Genomic DNA, 16,859 nt, shown 5'->3' on the forward strand with positions numbered 1-16,859 from the left:
CAATTAGATGTGTTAAATTAATGATAATGCCGCATTAGTATTTGAAGATGATGCTTTAAAAATAAAGAAATCGGACAGATAAAATAATAGATATTTTTCAATCTTCTGCGCAATGATCTCCCTTACCTGAAAATGGAAATTTCTGAAGTAGAAGGGAAGCAACTCCTGCTTGCAGTTTGGCGTTTTTTAAAAAGACTGTCCCAGCCAAAATAAGAAAAGTCATATCTTGAAACTTATTATTTTGTACTGGTAACAGGAAGAGTTTGGTATGTTGGGTTAAAAGCTATAATTTCCTCCACCCTTTTTACATACACATCTATTTAAGCTTGATTTTTACTTGAAAAATGCATATAATTCCACTTTAAACTTTGAATCTTCAATCTTGAATCCCGTTGTCGTGTGTCGCATTGAATGTCGTGTGTCGTGGTTAATGTTGTGTGTCGTTGTACATTGTCGTGTGTCGCGGTTAATGCCGTGTGTCGCGTTTTCAGGGCAACACACATTCAAATGTTAAAATATCGTGTGTTCTTGTACATTGTCGACCGTCACGTTGAATGTCATGCGTCGTGTCGTGTGCCGCGTTGATTGTCGTGTGTCGCCTCAATAAAATTACTTCGTACATGCGACAATTCCGCTACATTTGCGCAATAATGTCGAGTGTCGTTGTTCATTGTCGTGTGTCGCAACACTCAATTTTTACTGTAAACATTTTTGCCAAACCCTAGCGCGACAATGAGAGATTCAAATGTTAAAACGTCGTGTGCCGTTTGTAATTGTTGTCCGTCGCGTTGCAATTTCGTGTGTCGTTCGTGTGTCGCGTTGATTGTAATGTGTCGCCCTTTGATGTGGCATTAACCGTATTCCGTAATACAGCGATAGAACTTATATAATATTGCATGTGCAGGTAGCTGTATGGTCAAAACCTTTACCTGCCTTGATTATGAATTCGAGACTTACGTCTTCCCGTATTATTTATATAATATCCTCCATATATATATGAAGATTACACATATAAATACAATTTCAGACAATATTGAATACCCGTATATCCAAGTAAACACATATAAACATATTAGCAAAATAACTGATCTCTGGCTACTAAATTCTACGTATGTACATATACATAATTGCAACTTTTAATCAAGCATTAAATCTTGCTTTTTTCAAACTTTATCTGTAAAATTAATAGACAGGAAAATTCTCACATTTCCGATCAAATTTATACTTCATTTATTGAGTGAAATACGCTTGTTATCACTACTGTTATCCAGTTAACCGTTGTAGATAATGTCGATTAAAAAGCGTCTTTACTGACAAATTACTGGTCACCAGCTTTCCCAGAAAATAAATACTACAAGAGAAATCATTAAAATTTGTGAAATATGTTCATACTTCGCGCTTGTTATCACTACTGTTATCCAGTTAACCGTTGTAGATAATGTCGATTAAAAAGCGTCTTTACTGACAAATTACTGGTCACCAGCTTTCCCAGAAAATAAATACTACAAGAGAAATCATTAAAATTTGTGAAATATGTTCATAAAATAATGTAAGTGTAAAAGCAATATTGTTAACATCACATTACAGTTTTTAAAATGTATTTGAGTTGATTTCGAACCCGAGATAACATGCGTGGAAGACTGACACTTTACCACTTCATCGGTTAACTAACTATACTAGTATTTTTTTAGTAATACAGGTACAAATATTACGTAAACTAACAAAAACGCCGGAAAAATAATGGCTAAGATCAATGACTGCGATGTAAATACTTACGCACAATAGCTATACTTATGATTGACCCGATATATCATGCCACTCCCCTGCTTATAAGGTTGTCTATTTCAGCCAATCAGGTTCAAAAGACAAAAAGTAAGTCACACCTCTAGGCATGTCATAACAGGTGTAATTAACCCGTTATAGTTCGGCAGAAGTCAACGGAATTAAGTCTGTGTATTGTCTATTGTCGTACTCAGCAAGTTTATTTATTTAAAATGTAGTTACGCAATCAATTATTTATGGATAATCGTAAATGAAATGAAATGTTATTTAACTTGTCAACTATCATTCAAAAGTACACAACATATTAACTATTTTTATGCTTACGAAATTTTATGGTATTCTGTTGGTGAAAGCTATTTTGACCTGAACATAAGAAAATAATTATCCTCTAATAGGTTATAATAAGTTTATCAATGGATGCTGTGGGTAGATATTTTGTAAATAAATACAAACCTGTACTAAGAAATCAAGGTTTCCTAACCATAAAATTAGGTCATATGAAAGATTTGTCAAGTATTAAATTATTCTTCAAAATATATGATTTAATGAGAGCTAAAGAGTTACAGAAATAAAGAAAAACAATAAAATAAGAATGTAAAACAATGTATCCAGTCGGTTGTCGGGTTAGTGAAATAACATTACATCATTATTGTTTTTAAACTTATACAGTAAATTACACGTATTCGGGATTAAACTTGAACTCAAAAAATATAAACGTACAAATAATCAGTAAATATACATCAGTAAAGGCGAAGACGTATTTAAATACCTACAAAAGAACATAGAGGGATGCGCTCCATCGTTCTAAAAATGGCAATGAATTATTAAATTTTTTATAGATGCTCTAACCAGGATTTCATGTTTTCAAATGTTACTAATTAGTGACTTCATGGTTATAAGCTCATCTTTAAAGATGAAAAGATACCCTGACTTTGAATTTATAAAGTATCAGTTATACTACAAAGATTGTAATCTGTATTTTACTTCATTTTAATATGAGTATGCACCGCCTGCTTTGCTATGTCAATACAAAAACGCTGGAGACATGCGTTCGATCCTATCACTTCTGTTTTTTCTTTATTATTATAATTATTATTATTATTATTATTATTTTGTCTATCTCTGATACAAAAAGGTCAGATTCCGTAGAATGTGTACATGTAATCATTGTGACATAAAATTTATTCACTTGATGAAGACAGCCATATTGCAAGCGAATCACTGCAAGTTTTTAATGAGTTCATAATAGCAATTCTATTCAACATTATCTTTTACCACTCTGCAATTAACGTATTAATACAATACACAGAATGGCAACTAGAGATAATCTCGCGTTAAAGCGCCTCAGGTCAAAAATACCCCGCCGCGATCACAGCGTTACTGTTATTTGTGTCACTTTTAAGCGGATAATTAGTGAGAGAGGAGCTTAGGGATTTATGCAGGTTTGTTGTCTCAAATATACGATTTCTGAACATGCACTTAAATTTTGCGGGACATTTACCAGACAATTTTTGATGTTATGTAGAGAATATGAAAAACTATTACACTAAACTTGAATTTCTTACACTTTACAAAGACTAAGAAGGGGAGGAGGGCGCCTTAATTAATGCTGGGATTATTGTCACAGTCACAATCCTGAAATCATACAAGATATTTTCAAAACGGGAGAATTAAGTGTGTGAATTTGCTTCTTCTCTTTTTTTTTTTAAAAAAAACTGTATAATTATTTATGTGCGTCATCATTTTTACTTTTCTTGTCTTTCATACCTAAAATTTTGTCTTTAACATAGTTTCGGACGGACTGTTTCTCGAATATTGTCGCGCATAAAAGCGAGGTTATGATCGTTAAGTTAGTCAATTATTTTTTTTTCTGTTTCAGGATTGCTTAACATAAAATAATTATTACACTCTTCCAAATACATATAAACCACTGTTAGATTGTTTTTGCATTTGACTTGCGTATATTTTAATAATATATTGTACGAAAATAAAGACAAAACCTGAAGTAAAATGTGAAAACTACTTCTACTGCAGTGAAGTAAACGCTTTCTGAATGTTAGTAGTCAAAACTATTTGCACTCTGCTCTATGAACCTCGGGTAATAGTTTTTACTGTTAGCCGACATGCCATTCAATCAGGTAGTGGCCAGGGGTCCGGTAACCCGACCTCTAGACCCTGAGTCTAGATGTCCGATTACTTGTCCTCCAGACAACCCGTGCATGGCAGGCTAGAGGTCTAGTAATCCTTATAGATACTGAGACTTTTCTTGTATTACAAAGAGAATAAAATCATGATAAAGTAAATATCAAATTACATTCTATTTTATTTAAAGTTAGGCCAGAAGTTAATATTATATGTAGTAGGGACCTATGGTGGCATAAACAACGCCCGGACCGAGAAAGCATGCACTAGAAAGACGCCACCATAGGAAAATTCAAACGCAAAATTTCGTACAGCGCGATCGTAAATGTCTTTTTTATACAATATGTAAAGTAATTAATACGGCTATAATCATTAAATATAGACTTTAGGCTATAAAGTGCAAAAAACAGATCTGAAAAACATTAAGAAATGACAAAATGACAGCATTTTAAAAACATAGAGTAAAACGGTAGCGGTATAGTACATTCAAAGTTTACGAGAATATAGAATAAGCATATTTATCGAATTTATCGATATGACACATTTATGCAGTAGGCGTGGCGTGTAATCTATAAATAACCTGTGTACTGTCAACAATCGTACGTATATAAATGTTATGTTTTATATGGGTTTTTAAAGTTTTAAAGTTTTGAAAGTTTTCTGTTAATAAAATAAAGAAGTAGAGTGTATATGTAGTTCATTGACTGTGGCAGTTTTCCTTAGGCGTATCAGAGTGTAAGTAAGGTAATCGCGGCTCTTACCCTGGATGACTAAATTTAATAAATTTAAATATAAATCTCATAATTTATTTATTATTTTGGCAATTTAGACATAATTTAGGCGGGGGGTGTGGGGGGGGGGGGGGGGGGGGGTATAACATTTCAAACATTACAATAACATAAATACTACAGCCAAAATCCAGACATGTTCCAAAATTAACACCGGGGCTTTGAATTAAGGCCCCCTTTTAATTATATAATATGAATCTAATTCTTTGGAATCAATCTAGGCGCCGACCTGTATCTGGCAACGGGTCTCAAAATTCATATTTCGCTGGGCCTACGATTGATTAGTTTGACTGGAAACAGTCATAACTACGCAGCGCAGCGTAAACAAATAAAAATGAATAAAACAAAAAGTATTACAAAGAGCAGACTTGTTTACAGATGATTTAAAAAAAAATGTTTTCATACTTTCCTCGATTATTTGAATGGTTCAGTCACAGGAAACAGATGTATTTATAATTCTTTAACCCCGGGAAAAGTACGATCGCATATTAAAGAATTATAGCACTCTCGCTATTCATATTAATTACCGGACCTCAGCCTGTCCTGTACGAGTTACCGGGCGCCTAGCCACTTCCATTCAGTAAGCATATAATGTTACATGATTCTTTATAAAATTCCAATCAATAATTTGTGCTAGTGTTTGTTTTTTCTGATGCCGTGCAATAAAACACGTGCAGACCTCAAACATATTTTTTGACCACTGACCTTCAAGTCATTCGATCAAAGGTTGAATAATATATTTTGTGTGTATATTTTCTTATCTCGCCTCCTACAAGGAAAATAGGCGTCACGTACGCAGAAAACGCGTGAAGAGCATTCATTAAATAATGATTTCGCTTCAAACTTTCAGTATCGATAGAGAATAGACTTAACTCGAATCTTAGAGCATTTTTAATGAGATATTAATGTAAATAGTACACAAAATCATACAAAAACAGTCGATTTGCAATAAATTACCTGTAAAATTTCATACAGTGCATTCGTAAATAGATATTTTGTTTTATCAGAAAATGTATTTAAACCGCTGCGACCATTAAATTCCGACTTTCGGTCAGATAATGCAAGAAAACAGAATAGAAAAATATTAAATAATAAGAAAATGGCATCAGTTTAAAAAAAGGCCAACATACTTAGAGCGGCTAAGTAATACTAATAGTATATAGAATGACACATTTATCGATACAACATATGAGTCGCGCCATGAGAAAACCAACTTAGTGCATTACCAACTTTTAGTAACATCGGTCTATCGGAAAATCGATAAAGTTGCCTGTATAAATAAAGAAGGGAAAAAAAACTTAAACTTAAATAGAAAAAGTTCTATTTGGAAATCAAAAATTCAATACACCACAAATTAAAGTTTAATTTATTCCGGATATTATGAATATTTAAAAAAAAAAAAAAAAAAAAAAATAATATTTGGTTGGTCCTTTTTTACTTTAAACAGACCCATTTCAGTTCATATAGACTCTGTAGGAAACGGGTAAAAAACTGACTTTTTCAAATATAACAGATCAAATGAGATATTTTCCGCAAATAATCAAAAAATCGATTCCCCTAAAAATGTAGAAAAGTTATTCAATTTTCGTTATGTGTAATTTATTTTAAATTTTATAATGGTTTGTTTGGTCCTTTTTGCATTTTAGTGTGTACAGTGAACATTTCTTAAAAATTCCGGCTTCTTCCGCCGTTATCCGTAAGTACTCGGAAGCTGTTACGGAAAATATTGTCATCTGCTGGACTGACTTTGTCGGTGTATGAATTGTAGACAGCTTCACATTGAAAAAAATCTGAGATTGTAATTAGACAGATTAAAACAAATTAATTGTTGAACTGAGAAACGCCGAAACCTAGATCCGCTGTCGTTTAAAATAACGCTATGGATGATTTAGTATTCAATTCGCATTTGATAAACAAATGCTTTTAATTTTCATCGCAAAAAATACTTAAAGCAACTATTTCTCACGTGTTTCCATAAAATATAGTCTGTCAGTAATTGTGTTTCAAAGCATTCTTAAGAAATATAGCGATGATTAATTTCCAGATACATATATTAGTTTTTTGCCGATCGATCTGGAGACTTCTTTATTGCCGCGGCGGTCCGGGTTCGATCTCCTACGCGGTCGTCTTTTTTTTCTTCATGTGGGAATTTTTAATAATTTAGAACCAAAAAAAAATTGTTTTTTATTATTCATGAGATGACCAAACTTTAATTTGAAAGATAGCCTTGATGAACTGATAATTCTGCTTCTTTCCGAACCTACTTATATATTTTTCTGTATTCTTAAATTAATGTTTTTTTGTGGTTTTTTTTTTTTTGTACATTCTTTAATCATTCGTTTTAAAAAATTGCGATATCGATTATTTGTTTTAGTCTCAAGATTGCACAAAATCACATTTAGCATAAACTTATTTTATTGTAACAAATATCTTAAAATTACCCTTTGACTTTATTGTGTATTACAATATTGCCTAGGGGTAAACAATATCCGGTCAGTGTTGTTTCAAGCCGGGTCATAAAATATATGTTACCCCACTTACTATAAGTGATAGGTATTTTTATGGTTTTATGGTTTTTGCGTTGTAATATATATCTTTCACTTTCTTCTGTCTTTATATAGTCTTTCCCCTTTCTTTCAGGATTTTTTTTACGATTTTTACCCTTACTTCGTGAATCGTATGACAGTAGGAAGAATCAGTACAAATTTAGAATTCACATCGTTAATAGAGTTGTAAAGATCCAGGCCGAAATTTCACGAAAAATCTTAAGTTATTACTTAGATAAGTCTGCTATTCTAAAATTAAGATATTGATGAAGAAATTTTTTATTTTTCCCCTGTAACAATATATTTATAGTTCAAGTATACTATGGTAGTAGTATTTGTCAAGTATTCAAGTCACGCAAATATTATATTTCTATTTAGGCACGATATAAAAAAAACTTAATCCTTGCCATGCTAAACTACAATAATGAACTTGTCTATCTTTCAATTTGGACAGTACAATTAATTATGAAAAGGGGTGCATACCCAAAAAAATACTGGCTGAATGGCAGACAGTACAGATCATGATCAGTCTACACGGATGTGCAGGCTGATCATGATCAACACTGATTACAAAGGAAGAACCAATAGTGTCTAGCATGGTAAGGGTTAAGTATAACTCTATACTTATTTTTCTTTAAAGCGACCGGCCGCCAGATCGTTCGGCAACAAAGATACTTTTTAGATATCTTGAAAAAGCTATATTTCTTATCTTAGGCTTCAAAACTAATTACCGGCAAAATTGATGTTATGGAAATACATGAGAATTTGCTGTTTTACTACCTTTTACGATGAAAATCGAAAAACGTCAGTGCTTAAGAATTTTGAAAATATTTAGAAACAAAAGCTTATATTCTAATGTCCATAATATGTGAAAGAAAGAGGAAGTATACGCTTTCTAAATATTCTAGATAAAACATTCATATTCTTGAATATTTATTTCATTTACAGACAGTTTCTTGTGCGTAAATATTTCTTTTCTGTACATAGATATTCGTTAGCATGATGTTTCATGTACTAATAAAGTATTATATAAATTTTCGACTTGTTCCGATTTTCACTTAAATAATTATCTAAACTGTTATGTAATATTACAAATACATTTCATACATTCTCATTCATTAAAACAAGGAAGTAAAAAAACTACTTCTTGCCGCTGAAAATCAATCGGCATTTATCCCAGTAATGGTGAAACAATATATGTAGCAAGATTCTGTTCTTCCTGATTTAAATGTGCCAAGAAATCTAAAATCTTCTCTGTTTCTGCCAGTATTGTATTTCATAATCACTAAATTTATCAAACTTCCTTTAAAATATTTGAAAAAAAAAAAAAAAATTGCCATGGCAAACTTACCATGGTAAAATTTTGCCATGGCAGAATCTTGCCATGGCAAAGTTGCCATGGCAGAAACTTGCCATGGCAAAAACTGGCCATGGCAATTTTGCCATGGCAGAATCTTGCCATGGCAAAATTGCCATGGCCAGTTTTTGCCATGGCAAAATAAAAAAAACTGAGTTATCGATATGAAACAACATATTTCTACCAATACATTCGTTTGGAAATAGTTAAAATCACTTTTTAAGAAAAATGAAAAAAAAATTGCCATGGCAATTTTGCCATGGCAAAATCATGAATTTTCTTGCCATGGCAAAATTATTTTGCCATGGCAACACATTTTGCCATGGCAAAAGACCGATTTGCCATGGCAAAACCGCTTTTGCCATGGCAAATGTAATTTTCTCGTACTGATTAACAAAAAACTAGTTATGATATCATATCAAAACATACTAACTTTAAAATAGGTGGGTTAATGTAACAATTTAAGGCAATTTTCATTTTTGTAAAGCGCGTATAAATATGGGCTGAATTTGCCAAATACCGGCGTGGCAAAAAGAAACCGGCGGCTATTTTTATTCAATGATTTAAGTCCTCAGTATAAAAAAACAACTTTAAAGAGGAACCGTGGCTAGCATAATCTTGTTTTCTTTAAGATAAAACACCAACAAAAATGCTAACCAGAGCTGAGTTATAATAATATACCCATTTATGTGGTTGTTTTATTCTACACTACAAGTGGCGATACAATTTGACATATATGCAATATTTTTTCTTGCGACATTAGCTCTGAAACAGAGGACTGCTCCGCATATTTTCTGAAAACATACCGTTCAAGGCGTTCATAATAAATAAATAAGAAATAATAACTACAACATGTTCACAAAATTTCATAGAAGTACTTTCTACTCATCTGATATTACTAAATATGAATATATCTACTTGAAGATTTTCCTCGGTATATTTTATACAATTAAAACATCAGATTTAACTAAAAGCCTTTCCCGTACGAGATCAAAATTAATGCACAACTTTTTCAAAATATATAAAATGACATAGCTGAATATAAAAACTAGATGAGGATGCTATATTACAAAAGTCAAATGATATTACCCTGATTTAAAACAGCACATTGCAAGGTAAAACACCTGTAAAATTCAACGTGATGACGTTTAAACTATTTTAACTGCCTGAGATGCTTTAAAGTATTTTAACTCTTTTCATTGCAATGAGGTGTATTCTTCAATTTCTGTATTGAACCTTGGAAACAAGAGAGCTTGATGGCTCTATTTCACTTCCGTGAACGCTTGTAAAAATTAGATTTGCTTAACAATATGTTGTATGATAAATACTTGAAGTTTAAATATAGCAATGATGGTATGATTGAATGTTCTCGGGAACAGACAATCGAACAGTCTGGTATTAATTTGCTTGATGGCTTTCTATGATTACAAAATACCTCCTAATAACTTTAATTGACGTTTTAATTTTCCTTTCTTTTGCGGTAACTTTGACACAAAATGTCGCTGTTCATCATATTTTAAACTTGAAAACAATCTAAAAAAGGCACATTCAATTATCTATATTCTTCGAGGTTTAGTTCCAGAAGTCATTTTAAAGCACATATTTATCATCGTATAATTATCAGAGAAAGAAGGCAAATACTCCATCATCTCTTTGCACAAGGTTACAAATACCGTAAATTATGAACGACCAACTAAATATTAGGTTCTTGTTAAAAAGCCTTATTTCTTTATTATACTTATAAACATACATCCCTAATGAAACCGGAGAAATTTCATATATTTGCAAGTCGATATTAAAAGCAAACAAATATTTGCAAACTTTTAAATGATTGTGAGAAAGGAGATCATTATATTCTCAGTAATAAAAGTAAAGGACAAACACTATTTTACGTCTAACGGGTAACTGAGACATTTATATGAACATTGCGGTAGAAACAGAACATGATATGAGTCACCTGCATGTTAGACACAAAATAATCATAGATATAATGATAGAATATTTTAAAAAAAAGAAGTTATATATATTTTTTTCCAATTGGAACCTGGACTGTCAAAGACGTAGTGCATATGATATTAGACAAAATTCGCTGTTCCAAACAGACCAAACTCTATTAAAAGACTTAACAGTGCTGTATAAGTTTTAAAGAAACCGAAATCCTATAAAGAGGGTTATAAAACGTAAAGAGAATATAACACATTACATGAACCTTAAATTAAATTTTGTATAAATGGAAAGGCCTTTTCATATCTGTATCATATCGGTATTTTATTGATTAAAAAACTGTGTCCGTTTGCCTATACTAAACGCAATCAGGGAATATTTTGTGAGACGATATCGCCTGAACCGTCTTTATATTTCAGTATTACTGTTCAAACAGTTACCGGCAGTTAATTCACAAAACATCATCTACCGCATCTCTTTGGTTGAGAGAAATCTATGGTCCCGAATGCAAGAGATAACATGATACAAGTTTAACAAATGCAATATGCACGTTTTTGATGCTTGTCATTTTCATGTTTTTTTATGGTTATTTCTAATCTGATTAGAGCTTTATCTAGATACATACTTCCAGACGTGTGATCTGCTTCAGGTCCTGTATCACTTGTTTCAGTTGGTCCTCTCTGCAATGTCCAGTCGAAGTTATCACCATCATATTGCATCCAGTTACAAAACCCATCGTCATAATCACAATCTAAAATAGAACATTTTTATTATTGACCAATACAAAGTTTTGTGTATTTTTATTAATTTGCTAAATCGGTACAGCAATACATTACGTTACATGTGACTGAATGCTCTATAAGGCATATATAATAATTTAATTTCATGGCAAATGCTGTAAGTTATTAGTACAACAAACATATTTACTTTAAATTTGCAAAATGAATTAGGTAATGCATATTCTAAAATCAATAACAATTACTTGTAATAAGAAAAAAGAATCAAATACCATCAATATTTCAATCGTTTACGTAGTAAAGAATATAAAATTAATATGTTACATATGTATTGTTTGTAATATATTTACACCTTCACTCAAGTCACCCACCAATGACGTAAAGTTGAATATTTGTTTTATTTGATGACATAAAAAAACAATTTTGACTGGTCAAAATGCCATATTAACTTTTGTTATTTTTGTATATAACTATGGTAAATACAGTTGCGTTTTATTACTATTGTAGGAATAATTAAATTTGACTTTTTATCACTGATATATGAATGCTCTTAGAAAAGCGTCCTGGTTTGCAATTTATTTCGAAGTATTACGGTGGTATATTAATAAGGTTGCGTGGCTGTATACACTTGCGAAATATAAAATTACATAAACGATAAATATACAATTTTCTTCATTCTTATATTAAAATACTTTGTTTATGTACCTAATATTAAAACACGTGGACAACAAATCAAAACTGAAATTTCACTAACTTTATACACTGTATAATAACCAACAAAGTAAGTCACCTTACCTAAAGAACACAGTGTAGGTATAATTGAAATGTCATCAACAGCAATATCACCTTTGGAGCCATCACCTCTTACACCTTCAAACGCAATCTTCGAATAAAATAAGCAACATAATATGAATAAAAACATTCAAGAAAAGCACTAAACACGATTCTGAAAAGGCCTGATAGAATTTAATATCATAATCTTAGTAAAAAGCTGATGATAGATTACAGAACGATACAAAATTTCAGTTTATTAAATTGCGACTACAGATCCCCTTAAAGCTTGATAAGTTTGAGACACATAGGTTTGATATTTGTCTTTGTTTTTTTTGTTTTTGTTTTTTTTTTGTGCTCAGACATTTTACAGATGGACGCTGCACTTTCCTCTTTGATTGCGTTCGTAAACACTCTAGGGTTTATCTGTTTTAATACATTTCTTCCTGGCTGTTTCCTCAGGCCTTTAACATTTCTCTTTTGCTTTCTTCTTGTTCTGCCTTCTGTACAGGTATTGAGTACGTGCGCATATGGCTATCTACTAGTATGCTTTTTGTATACTTCTACTTTTTTGTTTTTAGGTGTGTTGCATAATTCTTTACTTGTTATGAACAGACTCAGTCAGCCAAGTCAGCTATAGTTTTGTTTGGCTGCGATCCCTTGCTTCCAAAAGATTTTTTTTATAAATTTTGATAACTATCTCAACAGCTAAGTGTCATGCATTTCACACGAAAATAAGTTTTCGTATCTGAACTACTCTCGAGTCCGCGATCCCGACCCCCCTCCCACCCCCCACCCTCCACCCCCCACACACACCCCGGGTTGAGCGGCCGAAACCTTAACCACTGGATTACCGCTCCTCTCATGTGTGAGATTCATATTGCGGATTACACTGTTTCGTAACCTTGAAAAAGGGTAGCGATGGTGCGAACCATCTAGAGTAAACTGAAGCGACATTTTTGCCACAAGTAACAAGTTGTATTTTTGTCATAAAATCTATATGATGATCCTTGTCTTAATTCTTTTAGTTTATTTTTGTAGTCATGTCTAGATGTGAATCATTTACACATTCATGCATTTACTAGTAGAAATTTCGTTTCGAGGAGGCTGTGTTCTTTGGGCATGGCTATTCTTGGCAAGCTATATATTTTGATTTATACATAATTCATCGTAAATTGAAATTAATACTAAGCACACTATTCATGCATGTGTTATTTTGATCATTACTTTATACTTGAACAACGTTTTATATATGATGATTCACTTGTTTATAAGTTGTTATGTACATGTCATTCCCCGTTATATTTACTGTATCAACTTTTCATCTTGATGACTCGTTGTTTACTGATAAATCCTATCTTAGTGTCGAGAAATCATACATGTCAATAAGTTATTTACAGACGTTAAGTTTAAGAAGGTTCTATAAACAGTTTATTTACACTATTTTAAAGTTTGGGCTATTCTGGATTTTTCCAGAATCTTCTTTATATTCTTGGTGATACATGGAAGTTTTGGAACCTTCCATGAAGCTTTAAATAGAAAGCTATCTTAGAAAAGGGGCATAACCTACAATTAGACATGATTTGAAAACATTCATGTATTTCTTAATAACAAAATATTACTACTTTGGACATTTAACATCTGAAGAATTTACATTAACACTGCTGATTTAAAAAAATATTTTCGAAAAGAGGATCTATATTCGTTCAGGAAAATATTGCAAAACTGAGTTCAGCATCTCCTGCTAGATGTTTATTTAGGAATAACAGGTTTAACATGAGAAAGATGAATTTAGGTCACTATCGCACTTGCAGCGATGGCATAACCTAAAACATTAGTAAATTAAATAAGTTGTAGAACAATATTAATGGTATATAGACTGTTGCTCGTATTCCAGATTTTTTTTTAAATCAACCGATTTTTTTCAAAAGGCAGGTGTTTCTGACTAAGACATGTAAAGTTACTAATTTCTGGTGGTATTTGTTTTGTATATATTTAAGTGTTTTTTTTTCACTCACTGCGAAACTAGTACAAATTGCATTCAGTCGTAATAGATGCAACTACTTGGTGTTTGTTTATTTAACAAATTGTTTTTTATCTGCAAGGAACATCTATGTCAGCTCAAAATTGTGCGAAAAAAGTAATATGAGACTATTTCCTCTTTATGTCACAATTACTGTTTACCCAAAGCAGAACTCTGAAAATAAAGTGACAACATTATCCCAGAAAAAAGTATCATGGTTGCTTAAGCATTTTCATTTGATCTCACACGTCAAAAGTAATACGGGTACTTACTAACCAAAAGCAATAAAAGGTTGGCGGTAAATCGCAAAACTCAGCATACAGCTATTAACAGGACACAAAACGTTCTATCTTAGTCAAACGGAGCTGAAAGCAGACAAACTGGCCAACAAGATTAAACAACGGAGCTTTTATAGGTCACTTGTTTATCAAATTTCTTTTTTTTTCTGCAAGGATCATCTGTGTCAGCTCGAAACTGTGCGGGAAAAAAACATGATAACTTAAAATATGTGTTTATTGTTCTTAATATCACAAGTACTGTTTAAATCTATTCTATTTTATTTTCATAACGCAGTGTGGTTTCTCAACAGATGGTATACAATTGTATAATTACACTAGTACTAGGCATAGATAATTATATGTATGCGCATTATTGCAACAGAGTCAATACATACAGTAGATAAAATGTATCTATTTGTAATAGCAATAGCAACGGTGTAATTAAGGTAGTTCTGCACGTTCCGATCAAAAATGTTTTCTTAACAGTAACTGTAAAAATGTATTAAACTCTGACTTTCCAAAATTTCACAATACATTTGAAATTCGCCATATAAAAAGATAGGGTCGTGTGCTTGATCTTTTGCTAGACTGACTTAAAAAAAAAATCAACCTTACACAAGTTTTCATAATTGGAGTGTATGGGAAACATTGTCGAGAACAGATTTTTTTTTCTAGATTGTAGATGATTCTAATGAAACTTCTCACAGTCGTAAATAAAGATACGACCTATAATATGGTGAAATAAAATGTACAAATCCATGTGCTTGTTTTTAAGATATTTGCCCGCGATTAAAAAGATCCGCGCATTTCAAATCGACTTTTAGACATTTTCGGTGTTACATATTTTAATATCATATATTAACTTAAGAAAGATAGTTACGTTGACACTAACATGTGGCCATAAATTCATAAAATGATTTTCATTTCCGTACGCCGAACCAAAGCTTTATTCTATGTTTTCTGGATAAATGACCTTACGCCATCACTTCCAGTTTATCAAACGTGCAGAACTACCTTAACTTAGCGCATTTACTGCAAATAGCCAGACAGGTACGCCTCATGTTATCAGAATGGTGGACAGTAATAGTAGTGACATTTATCTTTAGACTATGGGAAAGTGGAATTGACAGTGTGACTTTAAGGCAAGAAAACGTTTTCGTAGGTCAACCTAATGAATTTAATAAGATTAGACAGATATTGATAAAATATGTATTATGAATGAACTAAATCACGTTTTGTAAAACACTTTTATCATATCAACACAAAAAGTTATTACCCCATTGTGACCTGGCGGTGATGATATGATTATTGTGGTATGACATTTTGCAGTCTTAAGTTATACGTAATCGTTATCAGCCTTCTGGAGATCATAACAAAAACATATTAAGGAGTAATTTAATGACCATTGGAAAACTGCTTCTGTTGTTAGTCATTGGAACCGTCATGGATCTGTTTCAAACAGATATTCTTTAAGTTGCCTAAAGCGTCCTAAATGTCAAAATAAATTTGACTCTTGACATGCTAACCCTTAGAACAACTCTGACAATTAAGTAACATTATCATCCCAGAAAAATGTTTGATCGCTCTTTATTGCTGTAGTATTGCAAATTGACCGCAGACGTCAAAAGCAATACGAGTTATTATCTAACAAAAAGCAATAAAGCAATAAAACTCCAAAGTTTGACAGTAATTACAGTTATTAACTGGAAACCAAATTGTCTACCCCGGTAAACGGAGCTGAAAACAGACAAACCGGCCGACAAAAGAAAACGACAGGTCCATATTCTTTGTAGGTGTCATACATGTATACAAAGTAACCTTAAAAATGTTTGATACATACATACACGTTATCAAAGTGTAAACGCACATACCCGATATGTATCCTTAGCGTTATTATTTATTACTGCTTTCCTCCAGTCGTTGTTACCATGGTTTTCATCTTTTGTAAGTAGGAGAGTTATGTTACCACCACTTAATATCATATACACATTAAGGGCACCTATATCTTTGCCATACATATTGTACCAGAATGTCAGGCAAAAAGGACCCGAGTGTTGCACTGGACTGATAATCACTGCTGTTTCATCTTTAATTTTATTAGATGCCTCTATGTAGATGTAGTGACCATCATCTAACAGAACATAAATTCCAATTACTATAATACTTAATACTTCATTCCATTTTTCGTTGGTCGTCAAATATTTAACTGAACGATTTGCTGTATGTTTTCACGACTTCACAAATGTCATAAATCGACGATAGAAATTTTCCTTTGATGAAACAACCTATTTCTGTTTCCTTTTATTGACTAGGTAAAATAGTATAACTAAATGCTGGATATATTTCATAAAAGAATTACCTGAATATCCCTTTAAATGAAACAAATACTATAGATATGTCATAAATAGTTATGACATCTGGCTAAGGTAGTTTTAAAGTTCCGTAAGGCTTTAGATTTTATATTAAAATCAATGAAATAGCTGTCCAAATA

General features: G+C 32.1%; 1 protein-coding gene across 2 annotated transcripts in view; it reads right to left on the reverse strand.

Annotated features, from left to right (window-relative positions):
• Positions 1–16,859, reverse strand: part of LOC128546238 (MAM and LDL-receptor class A domain-containing protein 1-like) — a 33,006-nt gene that overhangs the window by 8,394 nt on the left and 7,753 nt on the right. Inside the window, exons 3-5 of one of the 2 annotated variants that reach the window (XM_053541266.1) lie at positions 16,240–16,499; positions 12,092–12,179; positions 11,185–11,310 (exon numbers count right to left, since the gene is read on the reverse strand). In XM_053541266.1, coding sequence (XP_053397241.1) covers positions 11,185–11,310; positions 12,092–12,179; positions 16,240–16,499 — 474 coding nt within the window. The remainder of the gene's footprint in view (positions 1–11,184; positions 11,311–12,091; positions 12,180–16,239; positions 16,500–16,859) is intronic. The other variant, XM_053541267.1, reaches the window with a different exon arrangement.

The sequence above is a fragment of the Mercenaria mercenaria genome, chromosome 4 (genome assembly GCF_021730395.1).
Source record: "Mercenaria mercenaria strain notata chromosome 4, MADL_Memer_1, whole genome shotgun sequence".
NCBI lineage: Eukaryota > Metazoa > Mollusca > Bivalvia > Venerida > Veneridae > Mercenaria > Mercenaria mercenaria.